The sequence below is a fragment of the Stenella coeruleoalba genome, assembly GCF_951394435.1.
Source record: "Stenella coeruleoalba genome assembly, chromosome: 19".
NCBI lineage: Eukaryota > Metazoa > Chordata > Mammalia > Artiodactyla > Delphinidae > Stenella > Stenella coeruleoalba.
Genome location: NC_137165.1, coordinates 45,317,041 through 45,344,697, shown reverse-complemented (window position 1 = coordinate 45,344,697; position 27,657 = coordinate 45,317,041). Strand labels below are relative to the sequence as shown.

Here is a 27,657-nt window from a genome sequence, read left to right as displayed (position 1 = left end):
ACAGGGATGTTCTGCAAGACCATAAAAGACAGTGTGCGTAAAACACACAGCACGGTGCCTGCGATAGTGTAAATGCTCAATAAATCTTAGCTGTTATTGTAAGATGTTCTATAAATAGTTCCTGGATAAATTAATTTTGAATAAACTTCACAAGCTTAGGCAAATCCCATGATGTCAAGCCACTGATCAGAGCCTGTCCTATCACTTTCAGCTTCCTCCCTCACCCTGGCCAAATGGCAGACTGAGTGCCCTTCCAAACACCCCGGTGTGTATCCCACAGCCCTCTGGGGCTCGGTGTGTGTTTCCACCTGAGTATTGAACGGGGGACATGCTGCATTGGAATGAACGCTCGAAATCAGGAGATGGGTTCAATCCTAGGTCTGCCACTAACCAGCCTGTGACCTCAGATAAGTCATTTCACTCCACTGAGCCTCAGTTCCCTCGCCTGTTCACCCCTGTTAAAGGGGTTAGATGACATGGTGTTCTCAGTCCCTTCCTGCTCTGACATTCAGCAAACTTAGCCAGCACCGTGTGGGCGCAAGCCCATAAGGGCTGCTTGCCAGGCTGGGGGAACTGCCTGCAAAGCTAGAAAACCCCTCCTTGGACCTATTTCGAAATATTCAGGCCTTCAATCCCACAATCCCACACATCCCTACCCACCCCCTCTCACAACCACTTCCAGAAGTCAGCTGAATAAGCCACACCAATATCCCAGAACAGCTAGTGTTAACATTTATGGAGTACTCACTGCATGTCAGGTACCAGAAGAAGCACTTTACATGGATTATTGCAATCCTCCTGATCACGGTTCTGGAATGCTGGAATTATTATTATTTTACAAATTACAAACCTGAGGCTTGGAGGTTTCACAAATGAGGAACCCAATCTTACAAGTAAGAAATCGAAGGTTTGGAGAAATTAAGTATTTTGCCCAAAGCTACAGAGCTAAGAAGTGGCAGAAGTGAGATGCTGACTGGATTGTCTGACTGTAATTATCCTCATAAAACGGTACGTTGTATTGCATTCTGTGTAGAGCGGGAATCAAGGCAGAGAAGCAGGAATGTAGAAGAAACAGTCCCGGGAAGAGCCACACCTGAGAATGCACCAGGTAGGGAACAGGATGCAAGATGGGGATACGGGAGGTGTGGGAAGGATAGATAACATTCTGCCTCCTCAGCCCCTCAGGTGACTGGAAGCCATGTTTCCAGGAGAGGGACTGGGCCACAAGGAGACATCCATACTCAGAAACTCAGGACTCTGTAGCTTAAACCCCTCCCGATGCTCGACGCCCCTCTCCCACTCCTGCCCAGCCCTCCTCTGATAGGCGGAAAGGCTTCCCCACGTGGATGGGACCATGAACAACACCAACAGTACTACAGACTGAATGTGTGTCCCCCCAGAATTCATATATTAAACCCTAATCTCCAAGGTGGTGGTATTAGGAGGTGGGGTCTTGGGAGGTGACAGGTCATGAGGTGGAGTCCTCACGAATGGGATTGTGCCCTTATTGTAAAAGAAGGCCCCAGACATCTCCCTGGCCCCTTCCACCATGGGAGGACACGGTGAGGAGACGGCCATCGATGACACTGAATTTGCTGCTATTTTGATCTTGAACTTTCTAGCCTCCAGAACTGTAAGAAATAAATGTTTGTTGTTTAGCCAGCCTGCCTGTGGTATTTTTGCTACAGCAGCCTGAACGGACACAAATGGCATGAGGACCGCCCTAGCCCGGGCAAAATGTGGAAAGAGCTTCCGGAAGCCAGCAGCTTCCTTCTTCCTCTTCACGGGTCTGAGGTAGAGAAACGGCATCAGCAATGGGAAATGGTACATGAGACTTAATCTTCCTGGTTCAGAAGATCCCAACAGGACATCAGAGCTCCTCAGAGAGATGAAGATGCCCTCCCCTCACCCAGCCAGGTCCCTCTGCCAGGGACAGAATGGCAGAAGGGAGAACTCACGAACACTGAACGTTTTTGTGCCCCAATTCTTGCTGCTTCTGTCCATCTCTCCCAACCCTTCTCTCTCAGGAAGCAGTCTCTTTCTTGCTCAAAAAACTCCCTACTGTATCTCTGATTCCAGGGTCCCACAAAACCCCAGAGAGAAAACCTTCCAAAAAAGGCAATGATTGGATGGACCGAGATGCCCTGAGTTGCTGATCCTTTCCAGGACTAAGACAGATGCTGAAGGAGAGAGAGGGAAGGGGGAGACCAGGAAACAATGAGAACAGCAAGGCCATCATGTATCTTCAGGCTGCATCGGTGAAGGGAGAGAATATCTTGGCGGGGGTTTCCTGACCCCCACTTCCTAACGTGGCAGTGTTTATTAGAAGAAAGTCTGAAGTGCCAAGACTTGCTGACAGTGCTTATGGTTTGTTATGAATTTCCGAAGAAATCTAAACACTAAGAAACAAAAACTGTCTCCTTCCCTCCCTCTGTGGTCGCCGACATCAGGGGTCAGGCCTGCTCCTCAGCCACGCTCGCCCTGAGAGCCTGCTGTCCCGAAAGGACACCAAGGCACTGACCTCGACACATCTGGGCCACATTCCTTTCTTAATCACCCAGGCTGAGAAGGTAAAAGGAACGTGTCCAGGTTACTCGGAGAGAAAGCTGGAAGGAGGGGGGGAGGAGTGTTCAAGTTCCAGTTCCCAGTGAAACCAGATGTTACACAAAAAGGGCAAAGATAACCAAGACCCAGGGGAAGAGCCAGAGCACAGTAGTGGGAGGTCCCAACCCACATGCAGTGTGAGCTGAACTCCCGCCCTCTCCTGGCGGGAATTCAGCTCCTAGTCCCATTCTCCATTAATCCCATTTTAGAAACTGGGAGAGGACAGCATGAATAACTGTCATTATTCTACTTATTTCACAGGGTTGGACAGGGGATAAAACTGTGAATGGGAAATGCTTTCAAAATATAAAAATCTCAGCGGAAGTCAAATATACTCCAATCCTTTTGATCTGCTATAAACAAACATTCAAATAGGCGACTCTTTTCTACTATTACCATTCTAACTACTGCTATTATTGCATACTCTTTCTTGGAGGACAAGGAACAATAGGTCGTGGTACATTTTATTTCCCCAGAGTGCTAACAAATGCCTCCAATCCAAAAAAATGAACATTGTTCTCTTGGCATCTGGTAAGGACAAGAAATCACTTGAACATAGAGAGAGAGAGGTGTGGAGGGGACAGAAAGGAGAGGAAAAGGAAAGCATTTTAGTTTATGGTTATTGATACTCACACCCCACTGTTTACAGAGGGAGGAGCACTTTTAATATTATGCCTTTTTTTATGATAACAAATGGGGGCAAAACACTCAAGATGAGAGTTTGCCCTCCAGATTAAGAAAAAAAATAGAAGAAAGAAAAAGCAGCAGAGAAGTGAGAATGAAAGTATATTAGTGACTAAAAAGGAATTAAACAGTGGCCTAAACCTCCCACCAAAAAGGCAGAGAAGAAAAATGAGAAGTAAGTTCTATTAGTCTTCTTCTTTGTGGGATCCAAACCCTTTCTTCTTGTTTTATCCATGGATGTCAGGCTGAGTGTGAGCAGGTCTACCTTCTGACGTGCACTCACGACTACAGAAGAATTCCTAGTATTTCTCTCCACATTAGGGTTGCCAAATTTGGTAAATATTTGGGATACACTTATACTAAAAGTATTTGGGACATACTTATACTAAAAGTATTTGTTGTTTGATTCAAATTTAACTGGGGTGTCCTGTATTTTATCTGGCAACCTTAACTCCAGCTCCACCCATCATGACCCCAATGATCAGCCCCTTCAATTAGCAATATTTGCCAAACTTGCTATTGTAACAACCCATTCTGATGCAACAGGTTCAGGGTCCATCCTGGAAACCCTTATCTTTAACAAGCACCCTAGGTGATTCTTACCAGCAGGCAAATTTGGAAGGTTCTAGATTCCAACATGATGCCACCAAGGCCAAGACCACAAGCTGAACCTCTCTGTGAAGCCAGCCTCTCTGCTAGATTCACAGTCCAGAGACAGCACACCACCCCAACCCGTATCAGTATCCAGTCCCCCAAGAACACACCCTATGCAGATGAGCCCAAAACTCTGCACTCATCCACATTGGCTATGTTTTCCTATTACCCAGCCAAGGGCTTGCTATCCACACCCAGAGCTGCTGTCCTCCAGGACCAGGGAAAGCTGAGCCCAACCAGTTGTTTTTCCAGGCACTGCCAACTCTGCCTGTAACAGCCAAGGTAAGAGAGGCAGGAGCAGAGGGCTCTCCAGGATTGATTATTCAACAAATCACATGCAAAGTGGCCCAGATGGTTCACTTTTGGTTTCTAAAATCAACAGCCAAGACACTTCCAGCAGTTAAACTTGGTCAGTGCAGGGGAAGCCCTAAGGAAAAAAACAGCAGTCCTGTTCAAGTTACAGTCGGGATTCCCACCTCCCATTTCTCCCTGGTTGACAAATGTTAACCCACACTGGTCTCCTCTGCTACCCTTCCTCCCCTCTTAGATAACTGTAGTCATTCACCAAGCCCTTGGCCCTCCCGCTTCCCCAGGGTGCTGAGAACTCACCAAAGGCCAGGAGGATGCTTGACTAACTTCCTGTGTCCCCCTCCCCCTCCCTAGGTCCTGTCCACTGATTCAATCCAGAGCAATAAATCTGACTTTATCACTCAAAAAAACCGAAAACAAAAAAATCACTTTCCTTTTTAAATTCCATCCTCCTAGAAAATATCTTATTGGACCATCTATCTCCTCTCATTAGTTTTCTTTGGTCCTGGATACACCCGTCTTCTCTCTGACTCCATCCCCCATCCCTAGGCTAGTCCTACATTATATTTTGATCCTACCTGGTACCTTTCCCACCCTCCTTCTTCCTTCCTCCCACCTTGGTATGCCCCATGGGAAAAAATTCACCACGGCCATCAATAAATATTCTACATATATCTCCAAATTCTGGTCACATGACCTAAGGGCTTTGTCTGGTCAGGCCTCAGCATGGCCTCAGCAGGCCAGTTACCTGGCTTGTTCCTATGCAGATCAAGACAGGTGACAGACATTCCAAGAATCCCAGACTCCTCTGAACCACAGTTTCTCCATTTTGTCTTGCTTTGGGTTGAAGAGAGGGGAGCATCTTTTGAGTGATACTAGGGCTTCTGCCCTGGCTACCCCTCTGCTCCAGCCAGCTACAGGCCATCCAATCCAATGAGGCGCCCTCCCCATCCAGCTCTCCCTTCTTCGAGGATTCAGCTGCAGAATTCCAACTTCCTCATAAAAGAAGCTTAATAATATCACGATGGTGACCAAGGGAAGGAGCATACGGCAAATGAGAAGGGAGGAGGCCACATCACACTTGAGCAGCCAGTTCAGCCCAGAGGGGTGGAGAACCTGCGGGGGTGGAGGGGAAGGGCTCACTCAACCCAGCCCCACCCCCAACTCCCAGCCCCAGGGAATATCTCATTTGCTAAATGAAGTCAATGTGGCCCAGATGTTGGGCAGCTGCCTCTGGAAGCAGTTCTCGTGCTGAACTGCTCAGAGGCCAAAGCAGTGTGCTGGGCTGGCCTCTGTCGTTCTGGCTGTCCTCTCGTTGAGGGATAAACACAGCCTCTCGGCTCCCACCCCCCACAAGCCTTCCAGGGAGGTTGCCTTTTTAGGAAACTCAGCAGATTGGGAAAAGAAGCAGAGAGAATGAGGGCCTGAGTTAGAGCAGTCACGGAGCTGCAGAGGGCAGGGACGGAGAGGGCACCTCAGGTGGCTGACACGCAGCCAGGTCAGGAGCTCAGGTAACCACCTGCCGGGGACCAGGCCCATGACTCAGCCCCAGACTCTGTGATCACTGGACCTTCTCCAGCCACACTCACCCCCCAGCTCTTGCCAGCTCCAAATTCCCATCCCAGCCACAAACACAGCCATTCCCTCAGACACACTCATTCCCTAGGGCCCCAGACACAACAAATCCTCTGCCTAGACACAGCTAACCCTTTCCTGTCACCCTCCCAGCCTCACCAAATTGACCCAGCTCTTTCTTTCATTGACACCTTCCCAAGAGAAGGAAGGAAGGAGAGGAAGAGGAGAAAGAAAGGGGAAAATGTAAAGCCATGGGGGTCCAGTCATCAGACAGGAAAAGGGAAGAGAAGAGATACTCTGTCTAAACAGCCCCCCACACAAGCGCAAGATCCCTCTCTTGCTTGCCTTTTAAAAATCCTGGAATGTTCATAAGCCAGCATCCCCTTTGTACCTATAACCCTCTCATGCCTCCCTTTTTGAGACCCGAGGCTCTGCTTCTCGGGGGTGTTGCACCCCAACAAAAATCAAGCAAAGTGTGGTAAAGGATGGCAATGGCTACAGAGAGGCCAGCAGGCCTAACCACTCTGCCTAAGGCCGGGGCCACACAATACACTCTGGATGGCATTCCCAGCAACAGCCCATGACAGCTCCCTTCGACGGCCATCAATGGGAAGGCTTCTCCCTAGTTTTGCTCAGAAGGGACAAGGGGCTTGTATACTTAGGAGGAAGGAGATATCCCCATGGGTCTGTCTCTACACAAAAGCAGCTAAGTCTGGGGAAGAAATAAATTCGGATATCTGCTCCTTACCTCATCAGAGCACCAGGCACACATGGGACTCACAGCCAGACATTGCTGGCAGGAGCTCACGCCTCGTGTGGCACAGATGTTGGGCCCTGTAACAGGGAGACAGAGGCATTAGTATCTCATTTGACATGACAAAGTACCTGGTCTGCCCCCATCCTTTCCCAGCTTTCCCAAATGCCCAGGTTTACAGCTCTCAGATGCACACAAATACACCTTACCCATCCCATAGACATTTACCAAACACAGGCTGTTTGGTAAGGGAGAAGGAGAATGAGGAAGGTCAGGAGAAACTCATCACAGCCCTCAATTGATGAGGTCACTGTGATGGCAAGTGATGGAGCAAGTGTCAGATCATAAATGACGGAAAGGCTTTAATTAACAACTGATTTGACACCTACATTGTACAAATGAAAATCTCAGGCCCAGAGCCATGGCAACGTACCCTCTCTCCAATTATTCTAGTGACTTAGTCACAGCCGCTACACAGGGAATTCAGAGCCCGGATGCACTAACATTAACACACGGTCTAAATATGGGGGTGGGGGGTGACCGCCATGGCAGCGTCCTACTGGCCTGCCAGGGGAAAGCAAATCTTCTCAAGCTTCCCAATACATATATCTTGGGATCCAAGTATATAGAATGCTTTAGGGAAAACCGCAGAAATATTAGAAAAAGTTGACTGATATAAGCTGGAAGAACATGGAATTTTGGAGTTGGAAGACCTGTATTTGAATTCTGAATGCTCTTCTTACTAGGTGTCATGACCTTGGTCAAGTTAGTTAACCTCCATGAAGTGATGATATCTGTTTCATAGGATGTGGGCAAAGAAGTCAGTGAGGTAAAGGAGAAGCAGTGGGTACACTACAAAATGCCACTCAAGTGTGAACAGTCTTCATACTGTCAAAGGACAGAGAAAAAGCTGCAGGGAGGAGCAGAGACAACCAGAGGCATGAAAAGAGCCTTGAGAAGCCCAACCAGGAAGCAAACCCCAGACATCTGCCTGGACAGAAGCCCCCATCCTCCCTCCTTCCCCCAGCTTAGCCTTCCTGGCCTCAGTCAGGTAAACCTCCAGTGCCCCAGGAAGGCCTTCTGCAGTACAGTCAGCCCTCCATATCCGTGGCTTCTGCATCCACAGATTCAAACACCCATGAGTTGGAAATATTCAGGAAAAAAATTCCAGAAAGTTCCAAAAACCAAAAGTTGAATTTGCCACGTGCCAGCAACTATTTACATAGCATTTACAACTATTTACATAGCATTCACATTGTATTGTAAGTAATCTAGAGATGATTTATAGAATACAGGAGGATGTGCAAAGGTTATATGCAAACACTAAGCTATTTCTATAAGGGACTTGAGCATCCTTGGATTTTGGTCGTCAGGGGAGCTTGGAATCAATCTCCCACAGATCCCGAGGGACGACTGTGCAAAGAGCAGAATGAGGGAGACCCATTCCTACTATGACCCAATTATCTTGACAATTACTTTATCCAATTTTCCAAAGTGGTCCCTTGCCCCCAGTTTGTAAGACCAGCAAATATATTTGGGGGAAATCAACCTCATCACTGGGATGTTTTTCCAGTGTCCCTGAAACTTCTTACGGAGTTGTCTCAGTCCCTTTTATAACAGCGTGGCTGAACTCCCTTTCAACATCTGGTGAAAATAAAAAATAAAAAAAACCACACCCAGCAAATGCGTGTGTACACACATACACAAAATATTGTTAAGAAAAATTATCCAAAATGTGGAAATAGGCAAAGGGAGTACTGGGTGTCCTTTCAAGGTAATGCAAAGGGTTGACCAGTAGACCCACCATGCTTAGAGATTGTCTGATTTTCCAGGGATGTGTACCTTTGTTTGACTTCTATCTTACGATTCTGTAAGAACAGAGGCTGACCTGTAGAAAACCAACAATAATGGAGAGCAACGTATATGATTCTTATCCAACAGCAACGTAAATGATTTCTGTCCGGTAGAAAAGGTAACCCCCAAAGGTTAAGGTTTATTGCCTTGTAGAACATTAACCAATTTTGAATCTGTTAGGTAACTGATTTCAGCATTCCTTTGACTGACTATAACTCCCTTACTTGAATTCTCTTTTGAACTAGTCAACATCTTATTGGTTCCCTCATTAAGTTGGATGAAATCTTTGACACATGTTCATTTTATAGTTGTATGAGAATCATACTTTTAACTCTTTGAAAATTGCACTTTAACAGTATCCATCTCAGGGCAGAGTGACCTAACAGAAAAGGTACACACGCAGTCAGCAGACTGTGGTCCTAACTGAGTCACCCACTAATAATATAGTCTTGGATGAGTCATTTAATTCCTCTCAGCCTTAGTTTCTTCACTCCAATATTCCCAACTTATAATTACTTATGCATCTGCCTTAACAGCACTGCCGCTCAATAGATTTTAAGCCTCTTGAGGCCTGTCCTGCCCAGCCCAGCCTCAGCCCTTGCTCAAAGGAGATGCTAAATAAATATATATTAGAGCAAATTGAGAGGTATTGGACTAGATCAGTTTTGTTTTGTTTTTTAAGCAACTGAGCTCATTTCTCCAAATTATGCATACAATTCCAACATAAAACAGGCAAATGGGTTGAAACTGTTCCTTGGGCAATTTAAATTTTCATTGTTCTCCACAAAACACTAGATTATATGTGGAATCCTTGAAGCGCCTTCTGGAAGCCCCACATTTCCTCAGAGCCCTGAGTCTGTCTAACTTCAAAGACCTTTCCCAGGACTTCCCTGGTGGCACAGTGGTTAAGAATCTACCTGCCAGGGCTTCCCTGGTGGCGCAGTGGTTGAGAGTCCGCCTGCCAATGCAGGGGACACGGGTTCGTGCCCCGGTCCGGGAAGATCCCACATACCGCGGAGCGGCTGGGCCCGTGAGCCATGGCCTCTGAGCCTGTGTGTCAGGAGCCTGTGCTCCGCAATGGGAGAGGCCACAACAGTGAGAAGCCCGTGGACCGCAAAAAAAAAAAAAAAAAAAAAAAAAGAATCCACCTGCCAATGCAGGGGACATGGATTCGATTCCTGGTCTGGGAAGATCCCACATGCCGTGGAGCAACTAAGCCCACGTGCCACAACTACTGAAGCCCGCGTGCCTAGAGCCCGTGTTCTGCAACAAGAGAATCCACCGCATTGAGAAGCCCACGCACCGCAACGAAGAGTAGCCCCTGCTCGCCACAACTAGAGAAAGCCCGGGTGCAGCAACAAAGACCCAATGCAGCCAAGAATAAATAAATAAATTTAGTTTAAAAAAGGCCTTTCCCAACCCTAAGATTCTTCAAGTGATATGCTACTGCGAGCCCCTGAGTAACCTCTGGGGCTCCAGCCTCTGACGGACTCCAACCTAAGCATGCCATACAAGGACTGCGAGGTGGAGATTACGGCAGTGGCTCCAGACCTGGCCCTACGGCACCAAGGCCACCTCTGAGCTGGGGTGGCCCTCAGCCATGTACTGTCTCTAATGGAAGAAAAGTAGCCAATCTTCCCAGAGCTGCCAGATTCAGAATGCCTGAATGTTCAGAACCAGCAATGCATCCAGAGGGCCTCTCCCTTCACGGGCTGCCTGGCCGGCTGTTAGCTCACAACCGCTCTTTTCTCAGCCAGATGGGAACTCATCCCCCTTTTACTGCCTTATTGGAAGAGTTCTGAGAGAAGCACAGCCTGCACTATTTTAGGCATCCCCTTTTGAAGTTTCCATGAGAATCTACATCCATGGGAGTACTTCTGGACATAAGTGACATGGATTTTCGGTAGGGAGAGGAGACGCACAAGATCGCAGGAAGCGTCAGAAGAGAGAAGCGGGCCGTGGGAGGTGTGGGCGCCGTCTAATTATTTTTTGAAAACTTTTCCCAGTCTATCCATTTAGCCATCCATTCATTCTCAAATTAGCATTTCCCCATGAGTCCTTGACTCATAGCCACAAAAGCAAGCCTTATCAGATGTGAAATAAACAACAGCAGCCCCACCCCCACCCCCGCAGTGAGTCCCTGACCCCAGAGGATGCTATGAGCTGCTGGGACTTGTTCTTTAGGAAGTCATGGCTGGGGAGTCACGGTTACCCAGCTCCCCTTACCTCTCCTTTTTAATGAATCACAGGTTGATTTCATGAGAATCAATGATTTCCCCCCTCCACCCGCTTCCTGGGATGCCCCCCACCAAGACCTGCGACCAAGGGCAGGTTCCCCGGAATGCAGTGGCTGAAAGCGACTGACTCATCAGAAGTCTCTGCGCCTGGGCCATGCTGATTCAACGAGCCGCTGCTCTGAGGCCACCCCTCCCCCAAAACATGTGGAAGGAGTTTGGGCCTCTGTTTCCAGTCATTCATAAGGCCTATGTTCCTGCTCAGCCTCGGAGGCCCAGACTCGGCTCTGCTGGAGAATCAAGGGTCTTCATCAGAACTTTGTCACTGAAACAAATTAACAACCCTAGCACCCATTTTCTTGGACAGCTTAGCCACAGCGAGGCAACAGGAGGACTGGCCCTGGTCCTCCCGGTGTAGTTATAAAGCAACCAATCCCTGTCACACTCTGAGCACAACAGCTGGCAAGACAGAAAGTTCTCAATAAAGGCTGCAGCTGCTATGGTTGCTATTGTTTTTATTGTTGCTGTTTTTATCCTGAGGCCCAAGCAGTTGAAGGCAGGGGATCAAAAGTGACCACCTGGAGGGGTGGGATAGGGAGGGTGGGAGGGAGGGAGACGCAAGAGGGAGGAGGTATGGGAACACATGTATATGTATAACTGATTCACTTTGTTATAAAGCAGAAACTAACACACCATTGGAAAGCAATTATACCCCAATAAAGATGTTAAAAAAAAAAAAAAATATATATATATATATATATATATATATATATATATATATATATATATAAAATCTAGGAGGGATGGCCAAGAAAAGAAGGCCAATTAGAAAACATAGACAAGACCAGCAAAGAACTTTGCCTGGAAAGTAGAAGTAGAAGGCTGTGGTTTGACACATCAGCCCAATTCACAGAACCAGAAGAGAGACAAAGGGTGGGGAAAATGGAGGAAAAAAAGGGAACAAGGAAGGGAGTTGGAACCAGTGGAAGTCATAATGCGTCAATGAGAGCTATTTTGAGGATATGCTGTCCAATTAGACAGGATGTCAGAACACAGGAACGGGCCACCCTAGTGAGGCCAGGGGACCCCAGGAAAGGGCTCAGTCAGAGGGAGAGGTGTTCAGTGGAAGGGAGGACTGTCCATACCGCAAACACCATGGGCATCTCTCTTACTATCTGCAGGGAGGAGTTCTGGCCTGGGTCTCCAGCCCCGCCACTGACCTTTGACTAGTGACTTCTCAAATAGGTCCAGGGGACACTGCGTGACTTGGGCAGTGCCTGACCTTCCATTGCAGTCACCTGGCTGGGTGAGTCATCCAAGAACAAAACAGAGGCTAACGGTGCTGTGGATGCAACAAGTGGTTTCTCTAGAACAAGCTGTTAAGAAAGTTTATCTTATTTTTGTTCTTTCATTTACATGCAGCAGCAGCTCAGTAATCCAAGGAAGGGGAAGAAGGCAGGAAGGTGGGATTCAAGGTAACACATATCTCTGTGCTCTGAGCAGAAAGCTTCAGTAAGCATCTCCCAAAGCAGTAGGGAGTCCAAACTACCGTACAGGAGGCAGGCTGATTTCAGGGATTTTCAAATGTTTAAAAAAAAAAGTGCATCAGAGCCAATTAAATATGGTACTTAACATCAGAAGCCGTTTGTGTACAATTTGCCTCGACCAATATTAAAATGTGTTACAGGTTGAATTGTGTCCCCCAGAAAGATATGCTGAAGTCCTAACCCCCAGTACCTACAACTATGATCTTATTTGGAAATAAGGTCTTTGCAGATGTAATCAAGATGGGGTCATTAGGGTGGGTGCTAAACTAGTATGATTGATGTCCTCATAAGAGGAAAACACCACGTGAAGACAGACAGTGAGAACGTTGCCGTATAAAGACAGAGGCAGAGATTGGAGTGATGTAGCTGGAAGCCAAGGAACACCGAGTTGCCAGCTACCACCAGAAGCTAGGAAGATATGAGGAAGGAGTCCATCCAGCGTCTCAGAGGGAGCATGGCCCTGTTGACACCCTGATTTCAGATTTCTAGCTTCCAGAGAGAATAAATTTCTGTTGTTTTAAGCCACCCAGTTACAGCAGCCCTAAGAAGCTAATAATACAAAATGGATTTGCATTTCCATAGCATATATGACATGATTTTGAGAAACACTGCTCTGAAATACTCTGCATGATTGAAAAAAGCCAGCCTAACCATTTTGTAATGGTTAACCCACCTATGGATAACAGAAAAGTGTTTACTCTTCTTTTATACTTTTCTACTAACATATATCAATGGTGTTGGCATTCATTCATCCACTCACTTACTCAAATATTCACTGAGTACCTACCTGTGTCTGGCACTCTGCTAAGCACTGGAGACACACTGATGAGATAAACAACCCCCTTACTCTTGTGGAGCTTAGAGTTTAGCGAAAATCAAACATGCTCAACAGAAAGCCAAAACATACACAACGAAAAAGTACAATTTCAAAAAGTGGCAAAGGCACTAAGAAAATAAAGCAGGACAAAGCATCGGTAAGGGGAGGGTGTCTCCTTTAAAGAAAGGCCTCTCAGAGTGGCATTTCAAAATGATATGAAGGAGTGAGTCATGGGAAGATCTAGGGGACGAGTATTCCAGAAAGAACCCACAGCAGCTAGATGGTCCTCAGCCTCTTAGAAAAACAGCAGGAAGAGAGAGGGAAGAGGAGAGAGATAGAGAGGCGGTTGGAAACGCAGTCAGAGACCATAATACTGGGAAGCAGTAGCCATGGTAGGGAGTGTGGCTGTCATTCTCCATGTGGTGGGAAGCCGCTGGTGGGCTGTGAGCAGAGGTGAGCAGAAGATCATCCTGGCCACGAAAGGAGGGCAGACAGTAGGGGAACAAGACCAGAAGGAGACCAATTAGGAAGCATTACAACCATCCAGGCAGCAGATGGCAGGGGGCTGGATTTGGATGGTAGTGGTATCCATAGCATGGTTAGACCCTAGATGTTCTCTGAGGACTTGCTGATCCACTGGCATGAGGGACATGACCGAAAGACAGGAAGGATTTCTCCCTGAACAAGTGGATCCCCTTGGACAAAGTTCAAATGTACTGACCACTGGCCATGCCCTTTCACTGACCTTTCTTCAGCCAGTAGGCCCTGCCCTTGTAAGCGAAGCCAGAACATGTCTTGTTATCATCTCCAACTGGGATAATTAAGTCGCCATGTTTTATGCTGAACACTGCATAAAAAGGACAGAGTCCTGTCTTCTGTGTAGTTATCATCTAAAATTAACACCCAGCCCCTGGAAAACACCCTGAGGGCAGGGGGAGTAAACCGATGAACAGTGTAACAGTGGATGTGGTGGGGGAAGCATGGTGGTGGGACAGCAGACAGGAGACCTCAGGTCTAAAACCACTTTTACAGCTCCACTGGCTGTGTGACCTCAGGCACGTCCCTTCATCTCTCTGGTGCTCTCTCTAAGGTCCAGTGTCACATCTCTATTCGAGAACTTATAATTGTTCCCTCCTATTTAACGGGTGCAACCCAGCCACATCAGCCAAGCCCTGGAGACCTTCCTTTCCCCCATGCTCCCAAATATGGGCGGAACACTTACCTCAGGAGTTGTTAGGATTAAAAGAGATAACACAGATGAAAGAACCACGGATAGCAGAGTGGATGCTCAGTAAATGCTGGTTTCCTTCCTACTTACCTTCATGCAAATCACTTCCTGCACGAGGAATGCCCATCCCCCCCACACCCCTACCGCCTCATATGAGAGAGGGTCCTTGGTCTCTACAGGATACAGTGAAGAATCACTGGCCAGGAGACAGGAGCCCCCAGGGCTAGACCCCACCAACGCCACTAAACTAGTTGTGTTATCTTGGGCAAGTCACTTCACCTCTCAGGACCTCCCTTTGTGCTTCTCTGTAAAACAAACGGTATTAGATGAGATGATTTTCAAGCTGCCGCCAGCCCTGGAAGTATATATATTCCAAACAGAAAGCATCAACAAGCTGACTAATACTCTAGGAAGCCTAACATCCCAGGGCCCCAGAACCCTCAAATATTGCACACATGTCCATTTCTTCCTAACAGCCTAACTAATATTTGATTCAAATGTTGCATCTCAAGTTCTGGAAAATTTTATCAGCACAGGCCCCACCTCCCATCTGACTCATTCAGTATAGAAAAGAGGCAAGCCCATACCAAGTTCTGTTTGAGGCCCAGCCCAGCAGCACCCTTTTGGTGACCTCCTTGGCATTCAACTGTCCAATTCTGCTACTTTTCCTCCTGAGGCTCATATCTTGTGGGTAGAAACAGCAGGCGGTGGTGCTGTCACCAGCCCTTGCTTCCAGCCTGTCTTGGTAGGAAGGCAAATTGGTCCCACCATTTTGGAGGACAATTTGGAAAACCTATTAAAATTTAAATTTAAAATATTCGTGTCCTTTGACCCAGCAGCTTTCGTTTAAGAAATTCAGCCTGCAGAAACACTTGAACAAAGGTGCATAATAATGAACAAGGATGTCCCCTGCCGCTTTATCTGTAGTAGCAGATAATTGGGGGTGATCCCAATGTCTACCAACAGGGAATTGGTTAAGAAAATTCAGGTATATCCACATAGCAATATGCCTTCTGGCTAGAGTTACAGCTCTTGGCATAAATAGTAATGGAAGGCCATGCACTGATATAAAAAGATGCTCACGGTATATTATTAAGTGCCAATGATCCTACTGTGGATGATTCTGCTTGAGAAACAACAATAATGATAAATCATTATATATGGTGACATATAGATAGGAAAAAAATTCTGGAGTAACTGTCAACAGTGGTTATCTTTAAGTACAAGACTACAAGGGACTTGTACTTTCTACATTATTCTATTTCTGTACTGCTTGACTTTCTTTTCTTTTCCAGCCGTGCCATGCAGCTTGTGGCATATTAGTTCCCTGATCAGGGATTGAACCTTGGCCACTGCAGTGAAAGCGCTGAGTCCTAACCACTGGATGGCCAGGGAATGTCCTTGAATTTTTTTTCCCCCTACAAAAAGTTGAATTCGTTTTATAAGCTAAAAAAAACCCTAAAGCTAATTTTAAATGTCTTCTCTTCTGTCTCAGTCTCTACATTTGCATTCATTTAAAGGTAGGCTCCCCAGGGCATGCCAGGCTCTCTACAAGCAAGCACCTTCAGCCCCAAAACCCAGTAACCTCTTGGAATCCCAAAGCTCAAGGGGAACTCCAGAAGTAACTTGGCCAGCCCGCTCCCACAGCCTTCAGGAATCTCCCAGGAGAGTGTGGTCTAGTCTCTATCTGTAGGGGTCCCAGAGTGGGGGCACCGCACGCCCTCCTCTTCCACCTTCCCAAGGAGTTGGTCAAACCTGCCCCTTGCAGGTGGCTCCAGCCCAGGTTCAACCTGGAGGAGTTTATCACGTGCAGTGGCTAAAGCAGGGGGTTGGAATCATCAGCGGTTCTCACAGACCTGGGTTCCCTCTATCCAAGAATCCCATCACCGAGCAGATTTAGGGTTGACGACAGGGACTTTCAAAGTGGCTACTGAATGTGCCTTTCGCCAAACTTCTGGAGCTTTCTTCCAGGGCGAAGTTTTTCAAGCTTGTTTTTAACTGCAGACCTCCCTTTTTTCCCCCCCAAAGAAATCCTTAAACGGACTTCCACACTATTAATCAGCTAAAGGAAAAACTTCTCCAGCTGGTGGTGGGGAAGGGCAAGAGCAAACCAACATCTCTCCCTTTGACACATTCACCCGTTTGCAGCCCTTGAGACCCCAAGAGCCTGAGGCCCAGAGGTAAGATGACTTGTTCAAAATCACCCAGCAGATTGACAGAAAAGCCTGTTGAGCCATGAATTGCATATTGGTTTCTCAATTCCAGACCCACAGTTCTTTTCATCCTGAGGGGTTTTTCTCTATATGAACAAAAAAGTGGCTTTTGTTAAGTTGAAAAAATGTAACACAAGTTTAGGTAAAAGAATAGATATACACATGAGAATTATTACATATATACATACCAATGAGAATTATTACATATACATATTACATATGCAAGTTTAGGTAAAGGAATACACATACCCATGAGAATTATTACATACATTATTACATAATGCAATAATTCTTGCATTATTACATATGCAAGAATTATTACATATGCAAGATTTTACAAAAAATATGAATAGAACACACCATCTAATTAATAGTGAACATTAGGGGGGAACAGAATTAGAGGGGAACCAGCCATTTACTCTCCAACATGTGGCTTTCATATAATGAGCATATATCACCTCATTCACCCCGTGAATGTTTAAATAGCTTTACTAACTGAACTAAGAAATGCTGGCAGGGAGGAAGAGAAGTCTTTTTGTGGGAACATGAAAGAAAACCAGAAAGGAAGACTTACGGTGGGTTGTTTTTTTCAGAGATGCTACCCCAAATTTTAAAAGGTAGAATAGCCCCAGTTTACTTAGCTTCTAGCTCCAAAGATTGTGACATACCATATTTGACCACATTTGATTTTAGGACCAAGGATAATAAAAGTGCTGGCTGCAAATGCATCTATCCAATTTCAAAATTTAGAGATTGAAAGCTGGATCTGGGTTTAACAGATATAGCCCCCTGCTTTCAAGGTAACTGTCTCAGAACCTGAGGAAGACAGAGTAGCCTGGGATAACCTCTCAGCATTCTGATATACGCAACAACATGGATGAGTCTCGAACACATTATGCTAAGTTAAAAAAGCCAAACTTGGGCTTCCCTGGTGGCGCAGTGGTTGGGAGTCCGCCTGCCGATGCAGGGGACACGGGTTCGCGCCCCGGTCCGGGAAGATCCCACATGCCGCGGAGCGGCTAGGCCCGTGAGCCATGGCCGCTGAGCCTGCGCATCCGGAGCCTGTGCTCCACAACGGGAGAGGCCACAACAGTGAGAGGCCCGCTTACCGCACAAAAAAAAAAGCCAGAATTGAAAGGCTACACACTGTATGATTTCATTGATATGACATTCTGTAAAAGGAAGAATTGTAGGGACAGGAAACAGATCTGCCAGGAAATAAAGGTGGGGAAAGGAAATTGTTGACAAGGAGCTCAAGACAACTCTTTAGGGTGACGGAAATATTCTGTATCTTGATTATGCTGATGGTTACTTGACTGTGAGCATTTGTAAAAATTCATAGAACTGTACACCTAAAAAGGATGAATTTTACAGTACATAAATTACACCTAAATAAACTAACTATAAAGAAAAGAGTGTTCCTGGTGATACTGTGTGCATGCAGAGAAAGGCAGATTTTATAAATTTTTGCTGCAGAGTCTCCCATTTAAATAAACACCAGCAGTTCACACAGGGAGAACAGGCAGTGTCATCTCCCTGCTGCCACCTGCACTTCCACTTGTGACCTGAGCTCCATCAGCCACAATGATTGTCCCACTCAGAAAGGGCCAGGGGTCAGGAGAAGAGAGAAGAGGCGATGGGGTGACGCAGCAGGCCAGCTCTGTGGGCAGCAGAGGGGGGTGGGTCAAGCCAAATGGTTGATCCCTGAAGCCGCTCAGTCATTCCCCCAGTTAATTATCTGTCTGCTGATTCATGAGTTGTGGTTCCGGTGGGCATGTTTCCTGGCTATCCCTGCCAACAAGGGCAGAAGGAGTCTTAGGGCTGGGAGGGGATGATAACCAGAGATCCTGAGTGGGGCGGGGAGCTGTAGAGGGGGAATTTCTACTAGGAAATTCCAGAGTCATATCCAGACTCCCCCTCGTCACTGTTGCCTCCTTGCCCCAATTATGCTGTGCCCAAGAGACCTCAGCCGCTCACACTCACAATTTTGAAGGTGGTAAAGAAGAATGCTGCCCTCCTGTGTATATTCCCCCAGGAGGTGGGGGAAAAAGCAAACACTTCACAGAGTATCCCCTGAGTTTCCAGCACCCTCAGAGCAGAGGTCTAAATGGTGCAAAAGTATAGAGGTCCAAATGCCCAAAGAACTCATGGGCTTGGCTGTATTCTAATATCCTCCAGAATGCCGAGATGGAGCACTTGAGGATCGTCTATGAATGAATACAGACATTCAAATATTGGGTATCTTAAGGTGAGGCACATCTCCTCTAGATGCCTTTTCATAGCTTTCCATAGGTACGTATTTTGCCACCTATGTGTCAGCCACTGGGCATAGAGTGTCAAACAAAATAGACATGTCCTTCTTCTCAAAACCTGTGAATGTATTTTACTTTCCTCTTTTCCCAGGGACAGAACTTAAGGTTTTCTCATGGATAAAGCAAATGTATGGGCCTCTCTTCCTCTTGGACTCTTCTGTGAAATCTTATTGCGACGGAGCGGCTGAGATCTGCCAAGCCACAAATGCAGAATGGGTTGAAATAAGGAGGAGTCCCCTGTCACATAGGCATGGGAAAAGGGATCCCATGGGTCTCATTTAGGAACCTGGATTGTATTCATGCATGAAGCAGTAGCAGCCTTACCTCCAATACGTTGTAGTTACCAAGGATAGGAAGAATAATGCCATTTATTGAAAACTTTTTTTGTGCCTTTATCTCATTTAACTGGCACAATCATAGAAGTATTATTTCCTCCACTTTACAGATGAGGAAACTGAGGACCCAAGAGATTAAGTCACTTGCCCAAAGTAAGACAGATAATAAGAGGCAAAATCAAGAATTAAACCCACATCTGATTGGCTTTAAATCATAGCTGTCCCCTTCCCCAGCCAACAAGGCTTCCTCCTATGTCTCTCCAGGCTCTGAGGGCTCCTGCAGAGGGTTTCAGTTGGAGAGTTTCCACGATATAAATCAGGAGGAGAAATCAGCACCTCAGCTCAGAACTAATCAATTTAGATGGTGATAGCAAACAAAACTTGTCACTCAGTAGGTCTCAGATTAGAATAAAGAACCATATTTGGGGGCTTCCTTGGTGGCACAGTGGTTGAGAATCCGCCTGCCAATGCAGGGGACATGGGTTCGAGCCCTGGTCCGGGAAGATCCCACATGTCGCGAAGCAACTAAGCCTGTGCGCTACAACTACTGAGCCTGTGCTCTAGAGCCCGCGAGCCACAACTACTGAGCCTGCGTGCTGCAACTACTGAAGCCCGTGCCTAGAGCCCATGTTTTGCAACACGAGAAGCCACCGCAGTAAGAAGCCCGCACACCGCAACAAAGAGTAGCGCCTGCTCGCTGCAGCTACAGAAAGCCCGTGTGCAGCAACGAAGACCCAATGCAGCCAAAAATAAATAAATTAAATTAATAAATTTATATAAAAAATAAAAGAACCATATTTGGGGAAGCCACAAGACCCAAGAGTTCTTGAGTGAAGCTAAAAAATCACCTTTGCACATAAATTCCAAAACTCAAGTCTACACTCAAACAACCTCTCTATTCCCCATACGAGACTTTCCCACTCTGGGGTGGCCTCTCTGTGCCACCGCCACCCAGTTCTGTCTCTGTCCCTTCAACACTGTGTATCCCAATATAGCTCTCCAACTCTCATCCTGCATCTGCTTCCCAGGGATCTGATGTTACCTGCAAGCCAGCCCCCAACACTGAGATGGGGGATTTAATGACAATTGCAACTGCTTTTACGCGGGGCTTATTACTCTGGGGGTCTTCTCTAGAGCCCATGCTCTTAAATATGACTCTATCCTGCCTCTCAGAGGGAGTCTGAGGCTAGCTCAGTACAACCTATCACCACTTCTGGAATCACCCCGATCACAACAATGAATCTGTGAACAGATCCCCAAGAGGATATTTCATGCAAACTTAGGTATGTCAATGCAGTGGAATCCTCTACGTATTATTGAAAAAAAAGAACAGATCGACAAAAGGTATACTCAGGGGTGGAGAAAGAGACACCAAAATAACAAATACGCTCTTCATTTTCACTAATTGATCCAAGCACCATGCTAGGCTCTATCTTGTGTTACCTTACTTACTTCTAAAACTGTAAGAAAATATAATGATTAGATTCAGAAATCATTCTGAAATTCAGGAAGCTGTAGATGTGGGGAAAAAAAAAAAAGCAAAAATGTTTTAAGTTCATGGAAGCAGGCGTCTCCGTAGGACACACCTGAATTGCCTCTGGATTTCTCCATTCAGACAGCATCTGAACCAAGGCTCTAACCTCTCCCAGGGCTGAATGCTGGAGATTCATAATTCCATGCCACAGTCATCAGGCTGCTCACTGCAGGCTAAAGACATCAGCTGACCTGTTTGAGCATCTGTCACATGGGAAGCTTCAACAGTAATAACTTAAACAGCCCCCTATATATTATCTCTAACTCCTTCATCAAGTTATGGGTCATAAATTGTGATGATTTCATGAGTGTATACTTATCTCCAAATTCAAGTCATATACATTAAATATATACAGCGTTTTGTACGTCAATCATACCTCAATAAAGTGGGTTTTTTAAAATGATGCTGTTGCCCTCTCCTGCACAATCTCTTATACATGCACGAGTCTTGAAGGAAGTCATCAAGTATTTATGAATAGCTATCTTCGAAATGGCCTTAGCAATAAATCTTACTTTTTAAAAAATATCTTCTGCAGGAACTAAATTGCCCTACAATGAGTACTACTCTTTTCACTAAAAGTAGGTATATGCACACTTGTGCGTCCTCTGCAGAGAAACACAGAGGACCAGGAGCCAGAGTTCTCCCTGGGAAGGTCACCCAGGCTCCAGAAAGATCACGGGCAGCACCCTTGGGCTGTGCTCTGCTCTGCCCCTCGCAGCACCAAGGAGGCCGAATGCCAACTGCCTTGGCAGCTAATCGTGTGCGCAGCAGCAGGAGAGACAAAGCCAGGGAGCCAAGCCAGCTCCAGGGACCCCTGGCGTAGCAGCTCGCATACAGTGGAGATTTTTCGGATGCTGGGTTTGTCCCGGAAGCAGAGGCACCGCTGCCACCCGGGGACACTGTAGGAGGCAGAGCCCTCATCCTCCTCCGAATCGTTCCCGCGGGGGGCCACCAAGCAAAAACCAAACAGAAACTTGGGAGAAAGTGTACACAAAGAGAAAGGGGAATGTCGAGTAACCGGCAAACCCGGGGGCGCACACACTCTCATCCGAGAAGCTACAACCGCATCCCTCTGCCAACGCGCGGGAACAGCCCCGAGAAGCCCCAGCTCGCCTTGGCTTCCAGAGCCTTCGGAGGGCCGGGACCACCTGCGATGCGCGCAGCCGGGGCTGAACTCGGGGCTCAGAGATGCGCCCACCTCACCGCGCACGTTGAGACCGCCCGGAGCGGGCGCCTAACCTGGCTAAGGGCTTCGGTGTCCCGGAGGACCCGCCCCTAGGTAGCCTCTCGCCTTTCCCACAGCGGGGCCCGGAAGGTCCCCAGCTCCGGGCTCCGACAGCCCCAGGCTGGCCCCGCGCACTCGGAGCGCAGCCGCGCAGGACCCGCCCGCCCGGTTTCCCCGCTCGAAGTCTGCACACTTGGCTGCGTCCCCGCCGCGCGGGAGCCTCACTCACCTCCGACGCCGACGCCCGCCAGCGCTCCCAGCACCAGCACAGCGGCCCACAGCGGCAGCGCTCGCATCTCGTCCGCTGGCCGCCGCGCTCCGCCTCGGCCGCGTCCTCCAGCCCCACAGCTAGCAGCGGCGCCCGCGGCCGCTTTTCCCGTGGCCGAAGGGGAGGGGACGCAGGGGGTGGGACGCAACGGGGCGGGCCGTGGACTTGCGCTTCCTCCCCTCTGGCACTTTTCTGGACCCTCCACCGCATGGGGGGAAGTGAGAAACCGCCGCTCGTTTCTCGCCACTTCGGCTCAGCCGGCGGGGATCGCCGGCGGGTACGCAAGGCAAGACTGGGACCGGGGAGAGGGGTGCGGGGGTCGAGGTCGCATCTTCCGCAGACATCCTGGTCCCAGGGTGCGCGCTGGGCACTTGGAATACTTAGAAACACCAGGAGCCTCTGGCACTTTTCCCTGGAGACACCCACGCGGCTTTCTCTTTCCCCTGAATTCCTTGGGCACTTGCCCTCTGTACCTTGAGTTTTGGTCATTCACACATTCATTTAATTGACAAACCTGCTGAATGCCTACTCTGTGCCAGGCCCCGGTTTAGTCCTTTATTATTCACTAATTTTTATCTTGGGTTGGTTTGGTTTTCAGGTAAACTGTAAACCTCTTGAGGACAGGACCACATCTCAAGCTGTGTAAGTATTTGATGTCCAGAAAGGGCCTTTCTCTACAAATGCTTGCTTGCCCAGGGTAAGTACCTGATAAACGTTTCAAGACACAGTCAATATACAACCTCCACTCAAACTCACAGGCTTTGGAGCTTTATCTTACTCTCTTCAAAGGCCTCCTGCCTCCGCCGAATCCTACCTATTGCTCTCTGGGTCCTCCCCAAACTAGAAACTTCAGGAGGCTCAAAGGGGCAAAATGCTAGGGCTATGAGCAGGAGGCCACCAGTGGCAGGGGCTGGTTCAGGCTGCCTCGATGGGAAACTCTAAGGATGATTAAAAACAAGGCCTGAAGACTTCCCTGGTGGCGCAGCAGTTAAGAATCCGCCTGCCAGTGCAGGGGACACGGATTCGAGCCCTGGTCCCACATGCCACAGAGCAACTAAGCCCGTGCGCCACAACTACTGAGCCCATGTGCCACAGCTACTGAAGCCCGTGCGCCTAGAGCCTGTGTTCCGCAACAAGAGAAGCCACCGCAGTGAGAAGCCCGTGCACCGCAACGAAGAGTAGTCCCTGGTCGCCACAACTAGAGAAAGCCTGTGCACAGCAACAAAGACCCAACACAGCCAAAAATAAATAAATGAATAGATAAATTTATAAAATAAAAAAAAAAATAAGGCCTGAGGCATCAGGCAGGATTTGGACATCTCTCCAGCTCTTGGGCTCCCCTAAAGGCTTTCAGGTTGCCCCTGGGCTTCCCTAAGCCCTCTCCTGAGACACACAAGATACCTGAAAACTGGCCCTGCCTCAGATGTCCAGCCTCATCTCCCATCCTAGTCCAAGAAGATACTTAGCATTCCCGAACACGCCATGCCTCTCTGATTGATCTTACTTCCTTTTTCCACCTGGAAAATTCCACTTCTCTTTCAAAACATCTCAGGTGTCACTTCTTCCATGTAATCTTATCTGATATCCCCCTTCCTTCTGCCCCACCCTCAGCAGAGATGGGCATTCCCTCCTCAGACCTCCCAAACACTAGGATACACCGAAAGAATAGCACACATCAGCAGAAGTGTCACTAGCAATTTGCAAGGAGGCAGGGGAGGAGCCAGCCCACAGTGGGTAGATGGGCTTCCTGACCTGAGGACAATATACCTCTCCTAGCTGCTGGAAGGCCTCTAGGTCAGAAGCCATTTCAACAGTGTTGCCATTGCCCTGGTGCAAAATCCAGATCACACAGCCTGGTTACATCTCTGCCTCGATATTTACTTATGTGTTTAATTCCCATATATATATAACCAGTCTCCCATTCACCTAGGTGTCTCCTCAGCCTAGCTCTGCTGGTGCCAACCACTTGGGGTGGGCACCGGCCCAGAAAACATGCCATCCAAATTTCCAACCCCTTCAGCCTGAAGAACTTTCTTTAGCACATCTTGTAATTAAGGTTCACTGGCAGCAGATGTGCTCAACTTTCATTGGTTTCATCCTCATTTTTAGTGATATTTCTTATATAGAGATTTCTAGATTAATAGGGTTTTTTTTTCTTTCAGTACTTTAAAGATGTTGTCCCACTGTTATCTTGGCCTCCACTGTTTCTGATAAGAAGTCAGCCATCATTTATTGTATTTTATTTAGTTATTTATTTATTTTTGGCCGCGCGACACGCAGCTTTTGGTATCTTAGTTCCCTGACCAGGGATCGAACCCTGGCCCTCGGCAGTAAACGCACAGGGTCCTAACCATTGGACTGCCAGGGAATTCCCATCATTTACATTCTTGTTCCCTTGTCTTTTCCCTCTGGCTTTTTTTTTTTTTTAATCATTTACACTTACAGAAAAGTTTAAAAATATTAGAGAGTTCCCTTTTATTCTTCACTGTTTCCCCTATTATTAACATTTGGATTACCATATTGTAATTATTGAACACAGGAAGTTAACATCGATATGATACTATTAACTAATCTAGACACAATATTTGAATTTTGCCAGTATTCCACTAACGTCCTTTTTTTGGTGTAAGATCCAATCCAGGATCCCATATTGTATTGTCATCATGTCTCCTTAGTCTCCTTCAATCTATGACATTTTCTCAGTCTTCCTTTTCTTCTCATCACCTTGACACTTTTGTGTCAATTATTAGGCCAGTTATGGTATAGTATGACCCTCAGTTTGGGTTTGTCTGATGTTTCCTCATGATTGTATTGAGGCATTCTATACAAGAACATCACAAAAAGTATGTGCCTTGTCATTACATTATATCAAGGGGTACATGATGACAATACATCTTATTACTTACAGTGTTAACTTTGGTCACATGGTTAAGGTGGTGTCTGCCAGGTTTCTTCACTATAAAATAACTATTTTGCTCTTTGTAATTAGTAAATACTTTATGAGAATATAATACTGCAATTCTATGCAAATGTCCTGTTTCTCTTCATACTTTCACCCACTAATTTTAGCATCCATCAACGGTTCTTGACTGCAATTAGTTAGTGTGATGGTTGGTTAATAGTGATTTTCCACTTCCATTTTTCCTTCTACAGCTATTAATTGGTATTCCATAGTAAGGAAGACCTGCCCCCTTCTTCCTCACTTTTAAAATTCAGTTATTTATTTATATCAGTATGAATTCATGGGTATTTATTTTATTCTATGAGTTATAATCCGATACTATGATTTACTTTGTTGCTCAAACTGTCTCAGTTTGACTCTAGCTGCTTTTAATGTACTCTTTATCTTTGGTTTTTAGCAGCTGGACTGTAAGATGAATAAGTGGTTTTCTTCATATTTATCCTGCTTGAGGTTGGTGAGACTCTTGGATATATAAGTGGTTTATTTTTCACCAAATATAGGAACTTCTTAGCCATTATTTCTTCCAATATTTTCTCTGCCCATTCTCTCTCTCCTTACCTTCTGAAACTCCAATTACCCATATTTAGATGTTATCTAAAATAAATTGTCCCACAGGCCACTGAGGCTCCAGGTTTTTTAAAGCATTTTTTTGTTTGTTTTCCAGTTAAACAGTAATCTCTCTTTAAGTTTCCAAACCCTCTCTTTGGCACTCTCTAATATGCGTTAAGCCTAGCCATGAAATTTTTCAGACATTGTGTTTTAAGTTCTAGAATTCCCCTTTGCTTGTCTTTCATAGTTTCAGTTTCTCTGCAGAGATTCCCCATATCTTCAATAATTATGTCTATATTCTCCTTTAAGCCCTTAAACATGTTTACAACCACTATTCTAAAATTTCAGTCTGCTAATTCTGACTCATCTCAGGAAATGTATCACTTTATTGCTTTTTTTTTAAATGGTGGGTCCCAATTTCCTGCTTCTTCATATGTATAGTAATATTAGATTATATACTAAACATTGTGAATTATTCATTTCAGAGTGTATATTGTCTTCCCTTGAAGATTATTGAGTTTTGTTATATTAGGCAATTAAATTACTGGCAGGTTATCTTGACAGGTTGGTTTTATTCTTTTTCAGGGCTGGTCATTTTAAATTTTATCCTTAGTCTTAGGGTGTGTTTTTTTGTTGTTTTTTTTTTACTGTAGAACATGGTCCTTACTCCTAAGGTATGGACTTTCTGTATCACCTAAGTACCCAAGTTGTTTAGTGAGATCTTTTCATTCTGACTGGGCTAAAACTCCAACATCTCTAAGCCACGTACAACCTCTAGTGTTCTTGTCAGCTCTCAGCTGCTCTCTGCTAAGCCTTATAGAGTCTCATCATGTGCATGTGCAGCTCATCCCTTATCCAAAGACCATGGAGATCACCCATGCAGATTTCTGCGGGCACCTCTCTGTTCGACTCCCTCCTCTCTAAAAGCCTTTCCCACAAATTACAGCTTCCTCAGCAGCCCTGAACTGTAATCTATGCACTTCACCTCAGTGAGACCATCATGCACTTATTAGGCTCCACCTTCTTGCACTGCAGTCCAGAAAGTTCCCCCAGGCAGAAAGGTCGGCAGATGTAGGGCTCATCTCATGTGTTTCCCTTCCCTCAAGGATTATAATTCTGCTTTGTCATATTCAATGTCTAAAGCAGTTTCTCATATATTTTATCTAAATGTATTGTTGTTATCTGTGGAAGAGCAAGTCCCATACCAGTCACTCTGTCATAGTCAGAAGCGGAAGTTCTGTGATTATTTTTCCACTCCACCTCTTCCACCATCACCTCTCTGTGGTAGACAGTGAGATCCCTGAGTGCTTATTATCTTTATATTCCCCAGGAGGCTCTCAGTAAAAAAAAGAATTTCTTCCTATTTTTGCCTTCTTAGCAGCCCTTGATAGTTAACTTTAATAAAATAGTAATTGAACAACGATGTTGGGGGATCTGAGTGTCTATTCTGTGATTTGCCCAAGTGCCATACTCCCCAGGTGATAGGACTATGGAGGGGTATCCAGTGCACGACAGACAGATCTTCTCCAAGATCCATTTAGGATGCAAGAGGGAATTCCCCAGTGGCCCAGTGGTTGGGACGTGGTGCTTTCACTGACAGGGCCCGGGTTTGTCCCTGGTTGGGGAACTACGATCCCGCAAGCTGCACAGTGTGGCCAAAAACTAAAAAATAAAAATAAATAAATGTCTATGATGAGACAGTATAAAGAGGAAAATTTTTAAAAAAAAGATGCAAGAGTCACAGTATCTGGCTCCTTGATTGACCTTGGCCAGGCTGACCCCAAGATAGGAATCCTTTCCCTGTGCTCTCATCAATAGTCTGCCCTCTTGGGGAAGCCTCACTTTTATCCAGTTCCTCGTTGTCACCACTATAAATTGGAGGAAATACTTTTGTGGCCATTTCCTGGACCTCTTGCCTTCAAGGTCATGCTTATTTCCCCTTTGTACTAAGAGTCAGAAGGTCCCCGGATTTAGGTCCCTGCCCCACCTCTTACTAGTT

General features: G+C 46.4%; 1 protein-coding gene across 1 annotated transcript in view; it reads right to left on the bottom strand.

Moving 5' to 3' along the window:
• Positions 1 to 22,744, bottom strand: part of ITGB3 (integrin subunit beta 3) — a 53,416-nt gene extending 30,672 nt beyond the window's left edge. Inside the window, 3 exon segments of the mRNA XM_079906208.1 lie at positions 6,575 to 6,660; positions 22,109 to 22,270; positions 22,273 to 22,744. Coding sequence (XP_079762334.1) covers positions 6,575 to 6,660; positions 22,109 to 22,270; positions 22,273 to 22,636 — 612 coding nt within the window. The 5' untranslated portion in view covers positions 22,637 to 22,744.
• Positions 22,745 to 27,657: the final 4,913 nt, after the last annotated feature.